The sequence below is a fragment of the Cyanistes caeruleus genome, chromosome 3, assembly GCF_971803275.1.
Source record: "Cyanistes caeruleus chromosome 3, bCyaCae1.hap1.1, whole genome shotgun sequence".
In the NCBI taxonomy this organism is placed as follows: Eukaryota; Metazoa; Chordata; class Aves; order Passeriformes; family Paridae; genus Cyanistes; species Cyanistes caeruleus.
The window spans coordinates 117,164,973-117,186,136 of record NC_141703.1 but is presented as its reverse complement, the minus strand read 5'-3'; the positions used below and the strand labels follow the sequence as shown (position 1 = coordinate 117,186,136).

General features: G+C 46.3%; 1 protein-coding gene across 1 annotated transcript; it reads right to left on the bottom strand.

Moving 5' to 3' along the window:
• Window positions 1–1,560: 1,560 nt before the first annotated feature.
• On the bottom strand, window positions 1,561–3,957 carry LOC147654501 (protein NYNRIN-like). The gene has a single exon (XM_086883811.1). It carries the CDS (start codon window positions 3,955–3,957, stop codon window positions 1,561–1,563), a length of 2,397 nt encoding a protein of 798 aa, XP_086739937.1.
• Between the last annotated feature and the right edge of the window lie 17,207 nt (window positions 3,958–21,164).

Here is a 21,164-nt window from a genome sequence, read left to right as displayed (position 1 = left end):
CGTTCAACCTTTAGATACTTATCTGGGTTTTGTACTTTCCATCCCATGGAAATTGTCTCACAGCCCCAATATCTACAGTAAAATTCTCCGGGATAATTACAATACCCTCTGCCTGGATTAGAAGCTGGGCACATGTATAGTACCTTATGCCCAGGTGGGAAATAATTAATACCCTTCCACTTAATGAGAGAGTCTAGTGTAACTTGAAAGCTAGGGGCTCCAGAGGTAATTTGTGATAGAATAATAACCTGGTCCTCCCATCGGGTTAAGGACCAATTAAAGGGTTCATGAGTCTTACTTGTACAAATGTTAAATGTGCTAATTAAAATTATAAATATTACTGACCTTTTTAATGAGCATTGGCTTCCCTTGCTATAATAGAGGCTTTTCTTTTGTAAAATACCAATTTGGGCTTCCCATAAATTATTTTGCTGGGTTGTCTCATTCCCATTCTTGTGGCATTTCCAGGACCATGACCTTTTGGTCCCATGTATTTTGGAGTGTTTCCCTCCACAGTTTATTACTCCTCTGCCTCTCCCGTCGTCGACCCGGTTGCCTCGGGCCACGGGGTGTACCATCGTCTCGGCAGCAAGAGTATTCTTCAGGAGGGAGATTACTCCTTTTTTTATTCTTTCTTTGTATATATTTTTCCCAACTTCTATGTTTTACTAAAGGGGTATCACACCTCAATTCCTGGAGCCACCGTCTGCATGACCCAGCTACTATATTTATTACAAAAGGTGCAGGTTCGTTTGGATGGTAACAATAATACAAGGAATTGACTCCTTTTGAGTAAATGGCCCACCACTTTTCTGATCCTTTCTCAAATTCCCCTGCCTGTGTTTTGGTTCTTAAGGCCCAATCGGTGAGTCTCCTCTGGGCAATGTAGCAAAATCTACACACCCCTCTCTGTGGGTAGCCTCTATGACAGTGGGTCCACCAATGTTCTTCACATACTATACTTTTAAAACAAACAAAAGGGTAACAATTCTGGCATACAGCACAACCTATTTTAACATTACTATTATATATTTCCTCCCTACTAGATGGGGGTATCTTATATTCTATATAAAAGCCTTTATGGAGTTTACTATTCATAAGTTTCTAAGCAGATTAATAATTTTCAGATTTTTTTTTTTTTTTTTTTTTTTTTCAGGATATTTTAAGTCTCAGGTCCCCAGCCGGGCTAACCACTTCCCAGTTATTAGTTTTTGGTGGCTCCACAGGTCCCTTAATTCGACTGGCATGTGTCCATCCCTTCTCCGCAGTTCGGATTGCAGAATCAGTTGTTAGCAGGACTTGATACGGTCCTTCCCACTTTGGTGTTAGGGGGTTCTCTTTCCAACTTCTTATCAACACCCAATCTCCGGGTTGTACTTGGTGTAATATAAAATCCAATGGTGGTCTTTGAGCTAGCATTCCTTTTTCCCACAATGCCTTCTTATACTTCATTAATTTTATTAAGTACTTATTGATATACTGATCACTTACATTTGGATGTGTTTGAACTTCTTCTATATTATAAGGCATACCATATAACATCTCAAAAGGGGAAATTCCCTAATCTGCCCTTGGCTGAGTTCGAATATTCAGAAAGGCTAATGGAACACATTTGACCCATGATAGTTTTGTTTCCATTACTAGCTTAGTAAGTTGTTTTTTTATTTCTCCATTCATTCTTTCTACTCTCCCAGAACTTGGAGGGTGCCAAGGGGTGTGTTGTTCCCACTTTATTCCTAATGCCTCCGACACCTCCTGAGTTATTTTTGATGTAAAATGAGGACTTTTGTCAGAGTCTATTGTCTCTGGTACCCCATATCTGGAAATTATTTCTTCCAATAACACCTTTACAACTGTTCGTGAAGTTTCCCTAGATGTAGGGAAAGCTTTTACAAAATGGGTGAGATGATCCACTAGGACCAGGAGATATTTAAGTCTCCCTACCTTTGGTAGTTCTGCAAAGTCAATCTGAATATTTGCAAAAGGTCTTTTTGCTAAGGGTCTCCCTCCATAAGGTAATTTTCTGAGATTCTTTCTATTTGTTTTTAAACATGGGAGGCAGCTTCTAGTAATTTGCTTAGCTAAGTCTCGAATACCTGTGCTCATATACTTTGCTGCAAAATAATCGATTAGTCCTTGTGCTCCCCAATGTGTCCTTTGATGCATTTTTTCTAATATTCTCTGAGCTATGGCTTTTGGTAGTACTTCTCGGCCATCTGGAAGGAACCATCTCCCCTCTGAGTTTTCTATCGCTCCTGTCTCTGGGAGTTTTAATCTCTCTTCCTCAGTAAATTTACTTCTTAAATCACTATCCTTATGTTCCATAATTTCTTCATGCCCCCCTTTTTCTTTTAGGACCATTGTCCGTAATGCCACCTGTTTTGCCTCCTGATCTGCGGCATTATTTCCCCTACTCCTCAAGTCCATTCCCGTCTGATGTCCTTTCAAATGAACCACTGCCAACTTTTTGGGCCCTCTCAGGGCTTTTAATACTGCAATTATGAGTTTTTGATGGACTAAATCTTTCCCTTGGGAATTTATTAAACCTCTTTCTTCCCACAGTTTACCAAACGTATGCACCACTCCATAACTATATCTGGAATCTGTATATATTGTCCCCTCCTTTCCTTCTAATAATTCCAATGCTCTTAATACTGCGTACAATTCACAAGCTTGGGCTGACCAAGATTTGTCTAATGGACCTGATTCTAGGACTTGCAAATCAGGTCCTCGTACAATGGCATAGCCTGTTTTCCTCTTTCCTTCTATTACTCTGGAGGACCCATCCACAAACAACTTTTCTCCGCTTTCTAATTCCTCTGCTTCCAAATGAGGTCTAATTTTGGTTTGTTCCTCAATTGTAGTTATACAGTCATGTGTCAGGGATTCGCCTTCGGGTTCTCCATACAAAAATGCAGCCGGATTTTGTAAAGTGGTGGTTTCTAATATTAAGTTTGGGGCCTCAACTAAAATTCCTTCATATTTTAGAAGTCTAGCATCTGAAATCCACTTATCCGCCTTTTGTTGTAACACACCCCGAATATTATGGGGGGACATTACCTTCAAATTGCTATTAAAGGTGATTTTCCTAGCTTCCTCCACCAGCAGGGCACATCCTGCTACTGCTTGCAAACAAGTTGGCCAGCCCTTACTCACGGGGTCCAAGATCTTTGATAGATACCCTATTGGCTTCTTTCTCCCTGCCCACTCCCGAGTCAAAACTCCGAAGGCAATTCCATCTTCCACATTTACAAACAAATAAAAAGGTCTCCTTAAATCTGGGAGACTCAAGACAGGAGCATGAATTAAACTTTCTTTTAGCTCCCGGAATTTTTCTGTATCTTCTAAACTCCATTTCATTAATCCCTCTTGTGTCAATTTATGATATAAAAATGTAACTTTGCTACTATAATTTTCAATCCACTGTCTACAGTATCCTGTTAATCCCAAGATTTGACGTATCTGTCTTTTATTTTTTGGAATTGGTAATGATAAAATTCCTTGTACTCTTTCAGGATCTATCTTTTTTTTTCCTTCTTTAGGGTAATGACCTAAATATCTTACCTCTTTTTCAACGAATTGGAGCTTTGCCTTGGATACTTTCAATCCCTTTAAACCCAGAAAATTTAACAACTTAATACTCTCTCTCTTTACGTCTTCTTCCTCTTTCCCAGCTAAAAGCAAGCCATCCACATATTGTATCAAGGTCACTCTTGGGTCTATCTGATAATCCTGTAAAATCTGTTCTAATGCTTGCCCAAATAAATTGGGGGATTCGGTGAATCCCTGGGGTAATACTGTCCATCTCAGTTGTTGTCTCCTCCCCGTATCTGGATCTTCCCATTCAAAAGCGAAATAATCTCGACTAGCCTCATCAAGAGGACAGGCCCAGAATGCATCTTTTAAATCTATAACACTGTACCACAAACTGTCAGGCCCCAACTTACTTAATAACATGTACGAATTTGCAACTACGGGGAACCGTGCTACTGTGCGTTTGTTAATTTCTCTTAAATCTTGTACCAAACGTTATGTCCCATCTGGCTTCTTTACTGGCAGTATGGGTGTGTTAAAAGGTGACATACATGGTTCTAATAGTCCCTTGCTTAACAATCTGTCAATTTCTGGTTTCAACCCTCTTCGTCCCTCAGGTGACAAGGGATATTGTTTTATTATGACTGGAATTTCTGGGTTTTTAATAGTAACCGAGAATGGGGTTATCTTCAGCTGTCCCACACTCTCAGGTGTATACCACACTTCTGGGTTTATTTTTTCTTCATCTTCTATTCTTAAAGGACATAATCTTATTTTCCACTCCTTATCAACTACATCTAAATGTATTCCCAATTCAATAATTAAATCTCGTCCCAACAAATTATAATCTGCTTCTGGTACTAATAAAAAAATTTCCCACCCCAATTTTTGACTCTGATTCTATTATCACATCTTTAATAACCCCCACTTCAAAGGGTTCCCCCTTTGCTCCCACTACCGTGGCAGTTTCTTTAGATATACTACATCCTGTAGGTAAAAACTGAATGGTTGATCTCTCAGCTCCAGTATCCACCAAGAATGTTATTTCTTGGTGCTGGGGACCCACTTTTAGCTTTATCAAGGGCTCTTTAGGGTGGTCTTGGGTCCCTAAAAAAAAGAGCCCCTGACCTCCCTAGTCTTCTTTGAACATCTTTTCATCCTGGATCCTTACCTTACATTCTCTTTTAAAATGTCCTTTCTTTCCACAGTAAAAACAAGTTTTAGCGTTTTGTTTTTCTTTTGAATCTCTCATTGGTCTCTGTTGTTTCCCTTTCCAGGTTTGATCCCTACTCTCTCTTACAGCAGCCGCCATCATTTTAGTCTGCCTCTTCTGAGCCTCCTCTTCTCTTCTAACATACACTTTTTGTGCTTCTCTCAAAAGTTCATCCAAACTTCTATCTTGCCACCCATCCAATTTTTCTATCTTCCTCCAAATATCCTCCCAGGCTTTTGCCACAAATTGTGCTTTAAGCAGTGCTTGTCCCAGTTGGGTATCTGGATCCATTCCAGAATATAATTGAAAATTCTTTCTTAGTCTTTCTAACCATTCTGTAGGAGTTTCATCCTTCTTTTGCCTCTCATTAAATGCTTTATTAATATTATGACCCCTTGGGACTGCCTCCCTAATTCCCTGAATTATAATAGTTCTTAAATCCTGCATGTGTACTCTATGGGCTGGATTCTGATGATCCCAATGGGGATTTTGAAAGGGGCCATTTTACATCTGCCAGTGGTCCCTGGGCATGCTGAGCATCCCAGATGCGCATTCCTTCCCTTCTAATCATGTTTCTCTCTTCTGCCGTAAATAAAATACTCAAAATAGATTGTAATTCTTCCCAGGTGTATATATTAGGTCCTAAGAATTGATCAACTCTTTCTGCAACCCCCAATGGATCTTCCAATAAATGCCCCATCTCCTTTTTAAAATCTCTGACATCCCCCGAACTAAGGGGGACAGATATAAATCCTATTCCAGCTTGGGGGCCACCCATTGGCATCTCTCTCAATGGGAATAGGTTCTCCTGTCTCCTTCTGAATCTATTCCTGGTAATAGGCCCCACCTCTGGCATGTCTAAATCCTCCTCCTCGGGATTCGGAGGGGGAGGGGCTCGTGGTGGTGGTGGTGGTGGTACAAATGGAGGGGGGGGGATTATCAAAGCATCTTCTTTTCGAGGTTTCTTTTTCTTTCCCTTCCCCTCCCCCGAATTCTCTGTCAACCTAAATATAAAAGCCTCAGGATTTACTACCCGGATCTCTGCATAAGCACTTTCCTCTGGGTTAAAGGGAATCTTTGTTCTTACCCATGAATTTAATTTTTGTTTAACCCAATCTTCAGTTGATCCAAATACAGGCCAAAATACATTCCTTGAAATTTCCTTTCCTCCCTGTATTTCTACACAATAATGAATCATTTTTGCCTTATCCTTATTTTCTGTTCCTGGGAAATGCTCCCAATTCTCTAATATAAAACCCAACGGACTATCTCTAGGTACGGGTGGAAGTTTAATAGATACAGGGTGCTTGCTTCTCCCCTGCCCCATTCTTCCGGAGTGCCTTCAATCACACAGCCGCTTTCGCTTCCCCTTGTTTGTGGCCCACGCCCTCGCGGGCTAATGGGAACCGCACTACTGAAGGGCCCGAACTCGCTTGGGGAATCCGTCGACCAGTCCCCCTCTCACACACACCCCACTCGCCACAATCCGGGATCCCGACCCCGACCGAACGGTTCCCGTAATACTCACGCGTCCTGCGTCTTCGTCCGGACTCTGTGCACAGATTTTAAGGGGTCGACCGGTCTCCCTTTTGCTTATTGCTTAGATCTTTTAGGTTCGTCGGTGCAACTGAGGCAGGAACCGGTCCTCCGGACCGCTAAATATTAAAGCGGGGGCGCCCACCGGTGGTGCCGAGTATCCGTCCTGCAGATTGCATCCGAGTCACGGGACCAAATTTGTTATGAATACACTAGAAAGAAATATATAAGGAAAGGTTTTATTAATTATAGCAAGCCAGCAATAAGCAAAGTCGGCGCCGGGCGGCAGGGAGGAGGAGGAAAAACCTCTTCCCACGGAGCTGCCGCGCTTCCCGCTTCCGTGTTTGTTCTTTTATTCGTTTCGGCCTCCTGATGATGTGGCTTTCCTCTGGCGTTTCTGCACATGTGTCTCTGGTCATTAGATGATCTTTCTCTGCCCTCTTGTGGTCGTAGAAGGGAGGCTCCAAGTCTTCCTCACTCCTACTCCACTGACCTTTTCTCACTGTTTCTGTCTCAAGGTTTATCTTGTCCTAGTGTTCCAGGAATTTCTGCTAGTCTGTTATTAATTATGCCAGCTTCAGCAAGTTAGTGGCCTTCAGCCCCTTCTCTACTTTATATCTAAAGTACAATTTCGCAAAGCATTCTATCATATCTATATATTTAGGCGAACAAAAGAGTTTCTATCTATCACAGAGAGCTGCCTCAGGCAGTTCTCAGGCCTGTTCCCATGGTTTCTAGAAGTCACTTTCTCCTGCCAACTGCTCTAGTGTTAAATTAGGTTTGTTGGCATCTTTCATATATGATGCATCTGCCAATTGCTTAAAATGTTTCTTCCACTGCCTTTCCCACAGCATATATTCTGATGGGGAGAGAAGACAGTTCATAATATTTTTAATGTCATGGGACACCATGACATGGGCTGCAAAGGTGGCTTCCAGTAAGTGTTTAAAAAAATGAGAGCCTTGACTATGCTCCTCAGTGGCTGCACAGCACCTGCAAATCCCTGTAGTCTAGGGACTCCCATACATTTATGAGTGCCCCTGCCCTGTTCTTCTTATATACCACAGGGAAAGCTAATATTGTTTTAGACAGGGCTGAGTCTCCTGCCCGCGTGGCTTCCCTTTGTACCTCGGCCCAGTGGTCTTCACATTCAGATTCTGAATATGAGGGCTCACTGCTCTCATCTCCTGGTGGGGATGGGGGGGCTCTTGATGACAGTGCATGGCTGTTTCCGGCAACCGGTACTGGCTTGCTTGTGAGCATCTGAAGAAGCCAAGATGGCTTCCTTCCGGTTGCCGCCATTCTGACTTCCAGTCCTCATGTTGGGAGGACTGGAGGTTGGAGTGACATCGGGAGTGGAGCTCTGGTAGGAAGGGGCATGACTGGGGTCCACAACGGGGAGGAGTTTCCCGGTGGATGGGGAAGGGCCTAACGCGGTTACACCCAACGACGCAGTGGAAAGGGAGGAGGAGCAGGGCGTGGCAGGAAGAGAAGGGGTAGAGGCGGGAAAGTGGCCATTTTGAGGTACAAGGGCAGGAAAACTGGCGTGTGAGGGAGACAAGACGGCAGGGCTGGCCATGTTGCCAGCGCCATCTTTAGCATTATCATGAACCGTGGGGGATATAACTGGGTATGTAAGCATAGGGAGGAAGGTAGAGGAAAGACCCAGAAGGGCATGGCCAGTACCATCCTGGCAAGGGTAGAGAGGAGGTGGGGGGGTGTTAGAGAGACGGAAGCAACCCTGTGCCTGGTGGCTACGTCCAGCCACCAACTGCCCCTCAGATAAGGAAGAGGGTTTAAGGACACTCGGAGAGGTTAATGGGGATGGGGGTTTTAACTGGGGATTCCAAACACCCTCAACATTTTTCCCCTCTTTCTCAAATGAAAGAATAATAGTTTGAAACAAAGGAAAAAGCTTAGCAACAAAAAAATCTCCATCCGCTTGAACCATGTACAACTTTCTCTCCACATTGTCCCAAAAATCTCCCAACTAAACAGAATTAGAATCAACTTTAAAATGCTTAAAAATCTAATGAATAGATCTCTCCAATTCCTCTTTTGAAAACTTAAAATTTCCCGCATTAAGGGTGCCCACAACTTGGAGGTAAAAATCTCTCTCAAGAGGGCTCAGCTTGGGTCTAGAAAACTGATTCCCCATCCTTTTCACTCCCCACCCAGCAGCGAAATGCAAACTGAAATAAGAAAGGCCAAAAAAACCCTTGAGAGTATAAATTTACAACTTTTCTTCGGCCGATGCCAATGGAGCCAATGGAAAGGTGGTGGGCAGGTGGTCATCTGGTGGCCGGTCCTCAGGGGCTCTTCTGTCTTCTGTCTTCTTGGCCCCAGATGCTCAACGAGGGTCCCAGTCGCAGCCCTTCGGATTGCCTCTTGCTAGAATGCGAGAGGTTCTCCTCAAGGGGTGGCAGCTCCAACAGCAACACACTCTGCAGTTAAAACTGCAGGCGGACGCTTCTTCCGGGGCTCTTCAGATGCCCCATGTTGGGCGTCACCTGCCGTGATGGGGTCGATGGCAGGGAGTGCCACGACTACTCTGAAGAAGCTGTCCTGAAAAGGACAGCTCAGGGGCACAGGCACGTCCCTTGCCCGGCGAGTGATCTCAGCTCAGCGGCAGCTTGCAGACGACGCGGAGAGAGCGATTAGAGCGCTGTATGGCATTCCACCAAGAAATGGCCTTTATTATAACACAGTCCTCAGTGAAGGGAGCCAGTGACAGCAGCTCTCTTCAACTGGGGAAAAACCACAGTATATATAGGGAAGGAGAGGGGCGGGGGAAACTTGGATACAAGTAGCAGGGTGGAATGACAATGCACCAATGGGGTGCAACAGTTTAACAGAAAACAGGAAAGGGTGTCTGGGAGATACATTTCTCTCACTATGAGGGGAAGTGCCTGGCCTAGTATGAAGCTTTCCAGGGGAGTGCCAGCACTCATCTGTTTGCCAGTTCCTTGCCCCCCACACTAGCAGTAGTTCAAAGTGATCATTGAATTGACAGGATAATCTCCTAGCCTTTGGAGAAGGCTATTGAGCAAAACAAACCTTTGGCAGAGGCCTGTAATTATCTAGTCTAAATTAAATCTTGATGAAAAGCAATGCTTCTCTTAAAATCGAGGTCATGAGAAAGAAGGAAAACTTCTCCCTTGTTGAAACGATGATGGATCAGTTACCAAGCTGTTCTGCTCTTCTCAGGGGTGTCTCTCACAGCTCCCCTTTGGAACGTGTTTGATGGAGAGATGTGGCCATATACCCGTGCATCCTGCCTGGACCAACTTCCTCTCTTGGCAGCCCTTTGTCTCTGGACCAGGGGCAAAGGCTTTCCCCACTGCCTGATGCTACTGCTTCTCACTCTGCTCACCTCACTCCCTAGCTGTTTGGGCTCACCTGTTTTACAGTAAAGAAATGGGTGCTTCAGGCTGTGCAGAGGCTGGCTCTGCCCACTGTGTATGAGCGCTTTACTGGCGGGGCGGGGTAACACAGATGTGGCTCTACTCCTGCTGGGGACGGAGATGGAGATGAAGGAGGCCTTTGTAGTGGCAGGGGTGTGCGGTGCCTCACGGTGTTCCTGGCGCTGCTGCAAGTGGGGTGGGGCCGCCGGGGCTCTCCACACAGCTCCGGACTCCAACTCCCTTTTCCATTTTCTCGACATTTGGGGAGCTGGAGCATGGCTTTAGTTTCTCTTTCCGCAGTGCAGGCAGCATCCCGGAAGGGTGCAGGCTGAGCCAGCACGGCAATGCTGCTTCCAGGCACAGGCTGCTGCTGACACGGCTGGCCGGCCCAGCTCCAGCCAGAATGCTACACGCCTGCTTCTTCCCCTGCTCTTGCCCCTCCCCACCGCCATCTGCTGGTGGTTTGGGCATCCCTCTGGAGAAGGGGATCACACAGGACCCCAAGCTCTTCTGTCTAACTGTTATAAATCCATATTGTGATATTGGCTTTTCGCAAGTATTAAGATGAACGTTATATGTTATATGCTTTTGCTATGTCTTTTTCTCCTGCTAGCAAGCTTAGGTATAGGTCGAGAAGAATTCTGAATGTTAGAGTGAGGTCCTGACTGTTACAAAACAAGATAACTTCCAGTGAACAAGATGATGGGGTCCAGACTGTTATCAGCACTGACCGCCTGCAGAGGAAGGAACCCCAGCCCAAATAAAATTATGAAAAGAAGGAATCAAGCTTCTACGATACATGCTCTAAAAAGATGGCTCCAAGGAGTGGCTATGCAAACTAGTTCTTGGAAAAGATGGAATATGCATTAAACTTCTACAGCAAAAATAGATAAAAGGAACATTCCAAAGACACCAGGTGTGGTCTTGGCAGAGAGACAGGCACCTGACCCTTTTTTACCCTTTGATTTCTTATCATTGTCTCCTAAAGGTCTTTTTGTTTATATTAAACCTTTTATAATTTATAAAGCGAGTGAACCTCATTTTTCACATCCCCCACCTCCCCTGTTCCTCCGGCTGTGAAGACCTTTACCCTGCTGGTCCTGGTGGCTGTGCCTTGCTCATGGCCTGCTCTGCTGGCTCCTGTGGAGACTGGCACAGGAGTCCTCCCTTCCCAACTCTGTAGCATCAAACATCCTGTCGCAGCACCACTTGGATTCACGGGCGTTCCAAAACATATTTGTTTCTTTCCTAAGTTGCCAGTCAAACCTCTTGCTTACCTCATTGATGTCTTACATCCTATGCATGTCTTTTTGTCTAGTTCAATTTCTGAAGAGCAACTTTTAAACTTCTGCATACTGGAGGGAAGTGGAGTCTAACCCCACCAATTTTTTGTTTGTTTCTTTTTTTACTTCCTCTTCTTCAGTTGTGAAAGTACAACGCAGAGTACTCTCTTTGCATGCTGAAGTGTGGCTACTATTTAAACCTTTATGTACCTGTCCTTTAATTTTCTTGTATCAGGCCACTTCCTATTAGTGTAGCTCTGTATTTTGAATTAAAAACTGTTGGGTGATTGGGCTGATTGCAGATTTTTGTTTGTAATTTGTTTCTGCAAAAGCATCCACATATGGTGGGTTTAGTGCTAGCTAAAATCACCAGTGTACCTACTACAAGAATGTACTCATTTCCTGCTGCAAGATACAAATCTCGGAGGAAGGCAAAAGAGGCTCAGAACTTAAAAGGTATGAAGAAAACTATTAACAAAATTAAAGAATAATAAGAATCAAATTAAAACCTTCTCCTTCCTTCCCCACAATCTCCTTGCTTTTCTACAGACAACGTAGAGAAAAAAACCAAGGATTTTCAATCAGTTACTACTCTACAATAGTCTTTCATCAGTTCCTATATAAAGGGAAGTTTCTCTTTCCATGCCATAGAGACTTCTCCACAAGAAAGAGTTATCCTGTGTCTTCAACTTCACAGTTGTAAAAAACAAGGTCCATTCTCCTAATAAATTTTAAAAGGTTTAATATAAACAAAAAGACAACAGGAGACAAAGATAATAAAGCAAAGGGTTGAAATGGCTGGGTGCTTGGCTCTCTGCCAAGAACACACATGGTGTCTTGGAAACACCCTTTATTTATTGTGCCACGTGGACTTTCATGCATATGTAAATTTTTTCAGGAAATGTTTTACATAGCCACTCCTTAGATCCGCCTTTTTAGAGGATGCTTATTTCTTAGTTTTGTGGTTTTATCTTCTCTCTTACTATCTTTTCATTTGGGCCTAGGCTTCTTCTTTCACAGGAAGTAAACATTGACAGCAGTGTTGAGTAGCCTGGGCCTCATTCTTCTGTTCACTAGAGGTTATCTTTCCTGTTGAAGTAAGACCTAAATCTAACATCCAAAATTCTTCTGACCTATGCTTAAATTCTAGCTTATAAGAGGAGAAAAAGAAAATTACATAGCAAAAGCTATTCTAACATTATACATATAACATTCATCTTAATACTTGCAAAAAGCCAATAGCACAATATATATTTATTACACAGTCAATTCGTCGCCCAAGGAAAGGAAAGTCTGTTTGCAGTATCAAAGTCCCTCCCATGTCTTGCAACTTTCCCAAACTGCTTTCATGGGCCATGTCACCTTTTGGGGTACTATTTCAAGGATGAGCTGCTCTATCATAAAAAAACAAAAGTTCTTTTATCTCTGGGAACAGAGGCTTCACTGCTTTTCTCCCTGGGGCAATGTTTCTCATCTCTCTAAAGCTCAAGAGCTCCCGCAGAGAGCAGTAACAACAGGTAGCAGCACAAGGAAGCCTCTTGCGGTTACCTTCTCTGAGATCCGGAGTCTCGGCTTCTGCTTTTCTTGCTCTTAAAGCAAGCGGAAAGCTTTTGCACTGCGTCTGGCGAGGAGAACGTGTGACAGGACAACGTATGTTTGTGCAGCCTGGCCCTGCCACTGACGCAAGCACGGATTTGCAGCACCCTATGCCACCCATGGTGTGACAGGTTTCTGTGCTGCGCATGTCATTTCTCTGCATCTGGGAGTGAAAGGGAAAGTGCAATTGTTGTCGCAGAGAGCAGCAGCAGCAGGGAGCAGCAGAAGGAAGTCGTGGCCGTACTTGTTCCACACGACAACTAGCGACTAATCAGCAAGAGTGCGACTGGCAGCTACGTTCCACTTGCAGTCTGAATGTCTAGCGCGAGAGATGCCTGTTAAACACCTTATTCGCTTGCCCGCAGCGCTCGCTCTTTCCACCGCCAGCTCGCGGACCGGCACAGTCCCACAGACACGCTTGGTTCAATTGCCGGTTGCCAAAAGCTCGGGAAAGCAGCTTCTGCCGAAGGATGTTCGCCTCTTGCGGTTACCTTCTCCGAGCTGCGGAGTCGCGGTGCCTGCATTTCTTGCTCTTAATGCAAGGTAAAAGGTTTGCACTACATCTGGCGAGGAGAACGTGTGACAGGACAGCACATGTTTGTGCACCTTACCTCTGCCGCTGACGCAAGCACGGATTTGCAGCACCCTATGCCACCCATGGAGTGACAGCTTTCTGTGCTGCACAGGGCTTTCTCTGCGCCTGGGAGTGAAAGGGAAAGTGCAATTGTTGTCGCAGAGAGCAGCAGCAGCAGTAGGGAGCAGCAGAAGGAAGTCGTGGTCGTACTTGTTCCACACGACAACTAGCGACTAATCAGCAAGCGTGCGAGTGGCACCTACGTTCCACTTGCATTCTGAATGTCTCGCGCGACAGATGCCTGTTAAACACCTTATTCGCTTGCCCGCAGCGCTCGCGCTTTCCACCGCCCGCACCATGACCGGCACTCTCCTTCAGACACATATCGTACTTTAGCCGGTTGTCAAGAGCGCCGGAAAGCAGCTTCTGCCGAAGGAGGCACGCCTCTAGCAAGCGATATAAGGAAGGTGTTTAACAGCTATCTGGTGCGCGAAGCTTTTAGACTGCAAGTTGAACGTAGCTGCCACTCCCACGCTTGCTGATTAGTCGCTAGTTGTCGTGTGGAACAAGTACGACCACGACTTCCTTCTGCTGCTCCCTGCTGCTGCTGCTGCTCTCTGCGACAACAATTGCACTTTCCCTTTCACTCCCAGATGCAGAGAAAGCCCTGTGCAGCACAGAAAGCTGTCACTCCATGGGTGGCATAGGGTGCTGCAAATCCGTGCTTGCGTCAGCGGCAGAGGTAAGGTGCACAAACATGTGCTGTCCTGTCACACGTTCTCCTCGCCAGATGTAGTGCAAACCTTCTACCTTGCATTAAGAGCAAGAAATGCAGCCACCGCGACTCCGCAGCTCGGAGAAGGTAACCGCAGAAGGCGAACATCCTTCGGCAGAAGCTGCTTTCCCGAGATCTTGGCAACCGGCTAAAGTACCATATGTGTCTGTGGGAGAGTGCCGGTCATGGTGCGGGCGGTGGAAAGAGCGTGCGCTGCGGGCAAGCGAATAAGGTGTTTAACAGGCATCTGGTGCACGAAACTTTCAGACTGCATGTGGAACGTAGGTGCCACCCGCACGCTTGCTGATTAGTCGCTAGTTGTCGTGTGGAACAAGTACGACCACGACTTCCTTCTGCTGTTCCCTTCTGCTGCTGCTGCTCTCTGAGACAACAATTGCACTTTCCCTTTTACTCCCAGGCGCAGAGAAAGCCCTGTGCAGCACAGAAAGCTGTCACACCATGGGTGGCGTAGGGTGCTGCAAGTCCGTGCTTGCGTCAGTGGCAGAGGTAAGCTGCACAAACATGTGCTGTCGTGTCACACGTTCTCCTCGCCAGACGCAGTGCAAAAGCTTTCCGCTTGCATTAAGTGCATGAAATGCAGGCACCGCGACTCCGCAGTTCGGAGAAGGTAACCGCAGAAGGCGAACATCCTTCGGCAGAAGCTGCTTTCCGGAGATCTTGGCAGCCGGCCAATGAACCAAGTGTGTCTGTGGGACGGTGCCGGTTAGCGAGCGGGCGGTGGAAAACGCGAGAGCTGCGGGCAGGGGAATAAGGTGTTTAACAGGCATCTCTCGCGCGAGACATTCAGACTGCAAGTAGAACGTAGCTGCCAGTCGCACTCTTGCTGATTAGTCGCTAGTTGTCGTGTGGAACAAGTACGGCCACGACTTCCTTCTGCTGCTCCCTGCTGCTGCTGCTCTCTGCGACAACAATTGCACTTTCCCTTTCACTCCCAGATGCAGAGAAATGACATGCGCAGCACAGAAACCTGTCACACCATGGGTGGCATAGGGTGCTGCAAATCCGTGCTTGTGTCAGTGGCAGAGGTAAGCTGCACAAACATGTGCTGTCCTGTCACACGTTCTCCTCGCCAGATGTAGTGCAAACCTTTTACCTTGCATTAAGAGCAAGAAATGCAGGCACCGCGACTCCGCAGCTCGGAGAAGGTAACCGCAGGAGGCGAACATCCTTCGGCAGAAGCTGCTTTCCCGAGCTTTTGGCAACCGGCAATTGAACCAAGCGTGTCTGTGGGACTGTGCCGGTCCGCGAGCGGGCGGTGGAAAGAGCGAGCGCTGCGGGCAAGCGAATAAGGTGTTTAACAGGCATCTGTCGCGCTAGACATTCAGACTGCAAGTAGAACGTAGCTGCCAGTCGCACTCTTGCTGATTAGTCGCTAGTTGTCGTGTGGAACAAGTACGGCCACGACTTCCTTCTGCTGCTCCCTGCTGCTGCTGCTCTCTGCGACAACAATTGCACTTTCCCTTTCACTCCCAGATGCAGAGAAATGACATGCGCAGCACAGAAACCTGTCACACCATGGGTGGCATAGGGTGCTGCAAATCCGTGCTTGTGTCAGTGGCAGAGGTAAGCTGCACAAACATACGTTGTCCTGTCACACGTTCTCCTCGCCAGACGCAGTGCAAAAGCTTTCCGCTTGCATTAAGAGCATGAAATGCAGGCACCGCGACTCCGCAGTTCTGAGAAGGTAACCGCAGAAGGCGAACATCCTTCGGCAGAAGCTGCTTTCCGGAGATCTTGGCAGCCGGCAATTGAACCAAGCGTGTCTGTGGGACTGTGCCGGTCAGCGAGCGGGCGGTGGAAAGAGCGAGCGCTGCAGGCAAGCGAATAAGGTGTTTAACAGGCATCTGTCGCGCGAGACATTCAGAATGCAAGTGGAACGTAGGTGCCACTCGCACGCTTGCTGATTAGTCGCTAGTTGTCGTGTGGAACAAGTACGACCACGACTTCCTTCTGCTGCTCCCTACTGCTGCTGCTGCTCTCTGCGACAACAATTGCACTTTCCCTTTTACTGCCAGACGCAGAGAAAGCCCTGTGCAGCACAGAAAGCTGTCACACCATGGGTGGCATAGGGTGCTGCAAATCCGTGCTTGTGTCAGTGGCAGGGTAAGCTGCACAAACATGTGCTGTCCTGTCACACGTTCTCCTCGCCAGATGTAGTGCAAACCTTTTACCTTGCATTAAGAGCAAGAAATGCAGGCACCGCGACTCCGCAGCTCGGAGAAGGTAACCGCAAGAGGCGAACATCCTTCGGCAGAAGCTGCTTTCCCGAGCTTTTGGCAACCGGCAATTGAACCAAGCGTGTCTGTGGGACTGTGCCGGTCCGCGAGCGGGCGGTGGAAAGAGCGAGCGCTGCGGGCAAGCGAATAAGGTGTTTAACAGGCATCTGTCGCGCTAGACATTCAGACTGCAAGTGGAACGTAGCTGCCAGTCGCACTCTTGCTGATTAGTCGCTAGTTGTCGTGTGGAACAAGTACGGCCACGACTTCCTTCTGCTGCTCCCTGCTGCTGCTGCTCTCTGCGACAACAATTGCGCTTTCCCTTTCACTCCCAGATGCAGAGAAATGACATGCGCAGCACAGAAACCTGTCACACCATGGGTGGCATAGGGTGCTGCAAATCCGTGCTTGCGTCAGTGGCAGGGCCAGGCTGCACAAACATACGTTGTCCTGTCACACGTTCTCCTCGCCAGACGCAGTGCAAAAGCTTTCCGCTTGCTTTAAGAGCAAGAAAAGCAGAAGCCGAGACTCCGGATCTCAGAGAAGGTAACCGCAAGAGGCTTCCTTGTGCTGCTACCTGTTGTTACTGCTCTCCGCGGGAGCTCTTGAGCTTTAGAGAGATGAGAAACATTGCCCCAGGGAGAAAAGCAGTGAAGCCTCTGTTCCCAGAGATAAAAGAACTTTTGTTTTTTTATGATAGAGCAGCTCATCCTTGAAATAGTACCCCAAAAGGTGACATGGCCCATGAAAGCAGTTTGGGAAAGTTGCAAGACATGGGAGGGACTTTGATACTGCAAACAGACTTTCCTTTCCTTGGGCGACGAATTGACTGTGTAATAAATATATATTGTGCTATTGGCTTTTTGCAAGTATTAAGATGAATGTTATATGTATAATGTTAGAATAGCTTTTGCTATGTAATTTTCTTTTTCTCCTCTTATAAGCTAGAATTTAAGCATAGGTCAGAAGAATTTTGGATGTTAGATTTAGGTCTTACTTCAACAGGAAAGATAACCTCTAGTGAACAGAAGAATGAGGCCCAGGCTACTCAACACTGCTGTCAATGTTTACTTCCTGTGAAAGAAGAAGCCTAGGCCCAAATGAAAAGATAATAAGAGAGAAGATAAAACCACAAAACTAAGAAATAAGCATCCTCTAAAAAGGCGGATCTAAGGAGTGGCTATGTAAAACATTTCCTGAAAAAATTTACATATGCATGAAAGTCCACGTGGCACAATAAATAAAGGGTGTTTCCAAGACACCATGTGTGTTCTTGGCAGAGAGCCAAGCACCCAGCCATTTCAACCCTTTGCTTTATTATCTTTGTCTCCTGTTGTCTTTTTGTTTATATTAAACCTTTTAAAATTTATTAGGAGAATGGACCTTGTTTTTTACAACTGTGAAGTTGAAGACACAGGATAACTCTTTCTTGTGGAGAAGTCTCTATGGCATGGAAAGAGAAACTTCCCTTTATATAGGAACTGATGAAAGACTATTGTAGAGTAGTAACTGATTGAAAATCCTTGGTTTTTTTCTCTACGTTGTCTGTAGAAAAGCAAGGATATTGTGGGGAAGGAAGGAGAAGGTTTTAATTTGATTCTTATTATTCTTTAATTTTGTTAATAGTTTTCTTCATACCTTTTAAGTTCTGAGCCTCTTTTGCCTTCCTCCGAGATTTGTATCTCGCAGCAGGAAATGAGTACATTCTTGTAGTAGGTACACTGGTGATTTTAGCTAGCACTAAACCCACCATATGTGGATGCTTTTGCAGAAACAAATTACAAACAAAAACCTGCAATCAGCCCAATCACCCAACAGTTTTTAATTCAAAATACAGAGCTACACTAATAGGAAGTGGCCTGATACAAGAAAATTAAAGGACAGGTACATAAAGGTTTAAATAGTAGCCACACTTCAGCATGCAAAGAGAGTACTCTGCGTTGTACTTTCACAACTGAAGAAGAGGAAGTAAAAAAAGAAACAAACAAAAAATTGGTGGGGTTAGACTCCACTTCCCTCCAGTATGCAGAAGTTTAAAAGTTGCTCTTCAGAAATTGAACTAGACAAAAAGACATGCATAGGATGTAAGACATCAATGAGGTAAGCAAGAGGTTTGACTGGCAACTTAGGAAAGAAACAAATATGTTTTGGAACGCCCGTGAATCCAAGTGGTGCTCCGACAGGATGTTTGATGCTACAGAGTTGGGAAGGGAGGACTCCTGTGCCAGTCTCCACAGGAGCCAGCAGAGCAGGCCATGAGCAAGGCACAGCCACCAGGACCAGCAGGGTAAAGGTCTTCACAGCCGGAGGAACAGGGGAGGTGGGGGATGTGAAAAATGAGGTTCACTCGCTTTATAAATTATAAAAGGTTTAATATAAACAAAAAGACCTTTAGGAGACAATGATAAGAAATCAAAGGGTAAAAAAGGGTCAGGTGCCTGTCTCTCTGCCAAGACCACACCTGGTGTCTTTGGAATGTTCCTTTTATCTATTTTTGCTGTAGAAGTTTAATGCATTCTTTTCCAAGAACTAGTTTGCATAGCCACTCCTTGGAGCCATCTTTTTAGAGCATGTATCGTAGAAGCTTGATTCCTTCTTTTCATAATTTTATTTGGGCTGGGGTTCCTTCCTCTGCAGGCGGTCAGTGCTGATAACAGTCTGGACCCCATCATCTTGTCCACTGGAAGTTATCTTGTTTTGTAACAGTCAGGACCTCGCTCTAACATTCAGAATTCTTCTCGACCTATACCTAAGCTTGCTAGCAGGAGAAAAAGACATAGCAAAAGCATATAACATTTAACGTTCATCTTAATACTTGCGAAAAGCCAATATCACAATATGGATTTATAAAAGTTAGACAGAAGAGCTTGGGGTCCTGTGTGATCCCCTTCTCCAGAGGGATGCCCAAACCACCAGCAGATGGCGGCGGGGAGGGGCAAGAGCAGGGGAAGAAGCAGGCGTGTAGCATCCTGGCTGGAGCTGGGCCGGCCAGCCGTGTCAGCAGCAGCCTGTGCCTGGAAGCAGCATTGCCGTGCTGGCTCAGCCTGCACCCTTCCGGGATGCTGCCTGCACTGCGGAAAGAGAAACTAAAGCCATGCTCCAGCTCCCCAAATGTCGAGAAAATGGAAAAGGGAGTTGGAGTCCGGAGCTGTGTGGAGAGCCCCGGCGGCCCCACCCCACTTGCAGCAGCGCCAGGAACACCGTGAGGCACCGCACACCCCTGCCACTACAAAGGCCTCCTCCATCTCCATCTCCGTCCCCAGCAGGAGTAGAGCCACATCTGTGTTACCCCGCCCCGCCAGTAAAGCGCTCATACACAGTGGGCAGAGCCAGCCTCTGCACAGCCTGAAGCACCCATTTCTTTACTGTAAAACAGGTGAGCCCAAACAGCTAGGGAGTGAGGTGAGCAGAGTGAGAAGCAGCAGCATCAGGCAGTGGGGAAAGCCTTTGCCCCTGGTCCAGAGACAAAGGGCTGCCAAGAGAGGAAGTTGGTCCAGGCAGGATGCACGGGTATATGGCCACATCTCTCCATCAAACACGTTCCAAAGGGGAGCTGTGAGAGACACCCCTGAGAAGAGCAGAACAGCTTGGTAACTGATCCATCATCGTTTCAACAAGGGAGAAGTTTTCCTTCTTTCTCATGACCTCGATTTTAAGAGAAGCATTGCTTTTCATCAAGATTTAATTTAGACTAGATAATTACAGGCCTCTGCCAAAGGTTTGTTTTGCTCAATAGCCTTCTCCAAAGGCTAGGAGATTATCCTGTCAATTCAATGATCACTTTGAACTACTGCTAGTGTGGGGGGCAAGGAACTGGCAAACAGATGAGTGCTGGCACTCCCCTGGAAAGCTTCATACTAGGCCAGGCACTTCCCCTCATAGTGAGAGAAATGTATCTCCCAGACACCCTTTCCTGTTTTCTGTTAAACTGTTGCACCCCATTGGTGCATTGTCATTCCACCCTGCTACTTGTATCTAAGTTTCCCCCGCCCCTCTCCTTCCCTATATATACTGTGGTTTTTCCCCAGTTGAAGAGAGCTGCTGTCACTGGCTCCCTTCACTGAGGACTGTGTTATAATAAAGGCCATTTCTTGGTGGAATGCCATACAGCGCTCTAATCGCTCTCTCCGCGTCGTCTGCAAGCTGCCGCTGAGCTGAGATCACTCGCCGGGCAAGGGACGTGCCTGTGCCCCTGAGCTGTCCTTTTCAGGACAGCTTCTTCAGAGTAGTCGTGGCACTCCCTGCCATCGACCCCATCACGGCAGGTGACGCCCAACATGGGGCATCTGAAGAGCCCCGGAAGAAGCGTCCGCCTGCAGTTTTAACTGCAGAGTGTGTTGCTGTTGGAGCTGCCACCCCTTGAGGAGAACCTCTCGCATTCTAGCAAGAGGCAATCCGAAGGGCTGCGACTGGGACCCTCGTTGAGCATCTGGGGCCAAGAAGACAGAAGACAGAAGAGCCCCTGAGGACCGGCCACCAGATGACCACCTGCCCACCACCTTTCCATTGGCTCCATTGGCATCGGCCGAAGAAAAGTTGTAAATTTATACTCTCAAGGGTTTTTTTGGCCTTTCTTATTTCAGTTTGCATTTCGCTGCTGGGTGGGGAGTGAAAAGGATGGGGAATCAGTTTTCTAGACCCAAGCTGAGCCCTCTTGAGAGAGATTTTTACCTCCAAGTTGTGGGCACCCTTAATGCGGGAAATTTTAAGTTTTCAAAAGAGGAATTGGAGAGATCTATTCATTAGATTTTTAAGCATTTTAAAGTTGATTCTAATTCTGTTTAGTTGGGAGATTTTTGGGACAATGTGGAGAGAAAGTTGTACATGGTTCAAGCGGATGGAGATTTTTTTGTTGCTAAGCTTTTTCCTTTGTTTCAAACTATTATTCTTTCATTTGAGAAAGAGGGGAAAAATGTTGAGGGTGTTTGGAATCCCCAGTTAAAACCCCCATCCCCATTAACCTCTCCGAGTGTCCTTAAACCCTCTTCCTTATCTGAGGGGCAGTTGGTGGC

Coding starts and splice junctions, on each gene's coding strand:
- LOC147654501 (XM_086883811.1), bottom strand. CDS start 3,957: ATGTTATTAAGTAAGTTGGGGCCTGACAGTTTGTGGTACAGTGTTATA.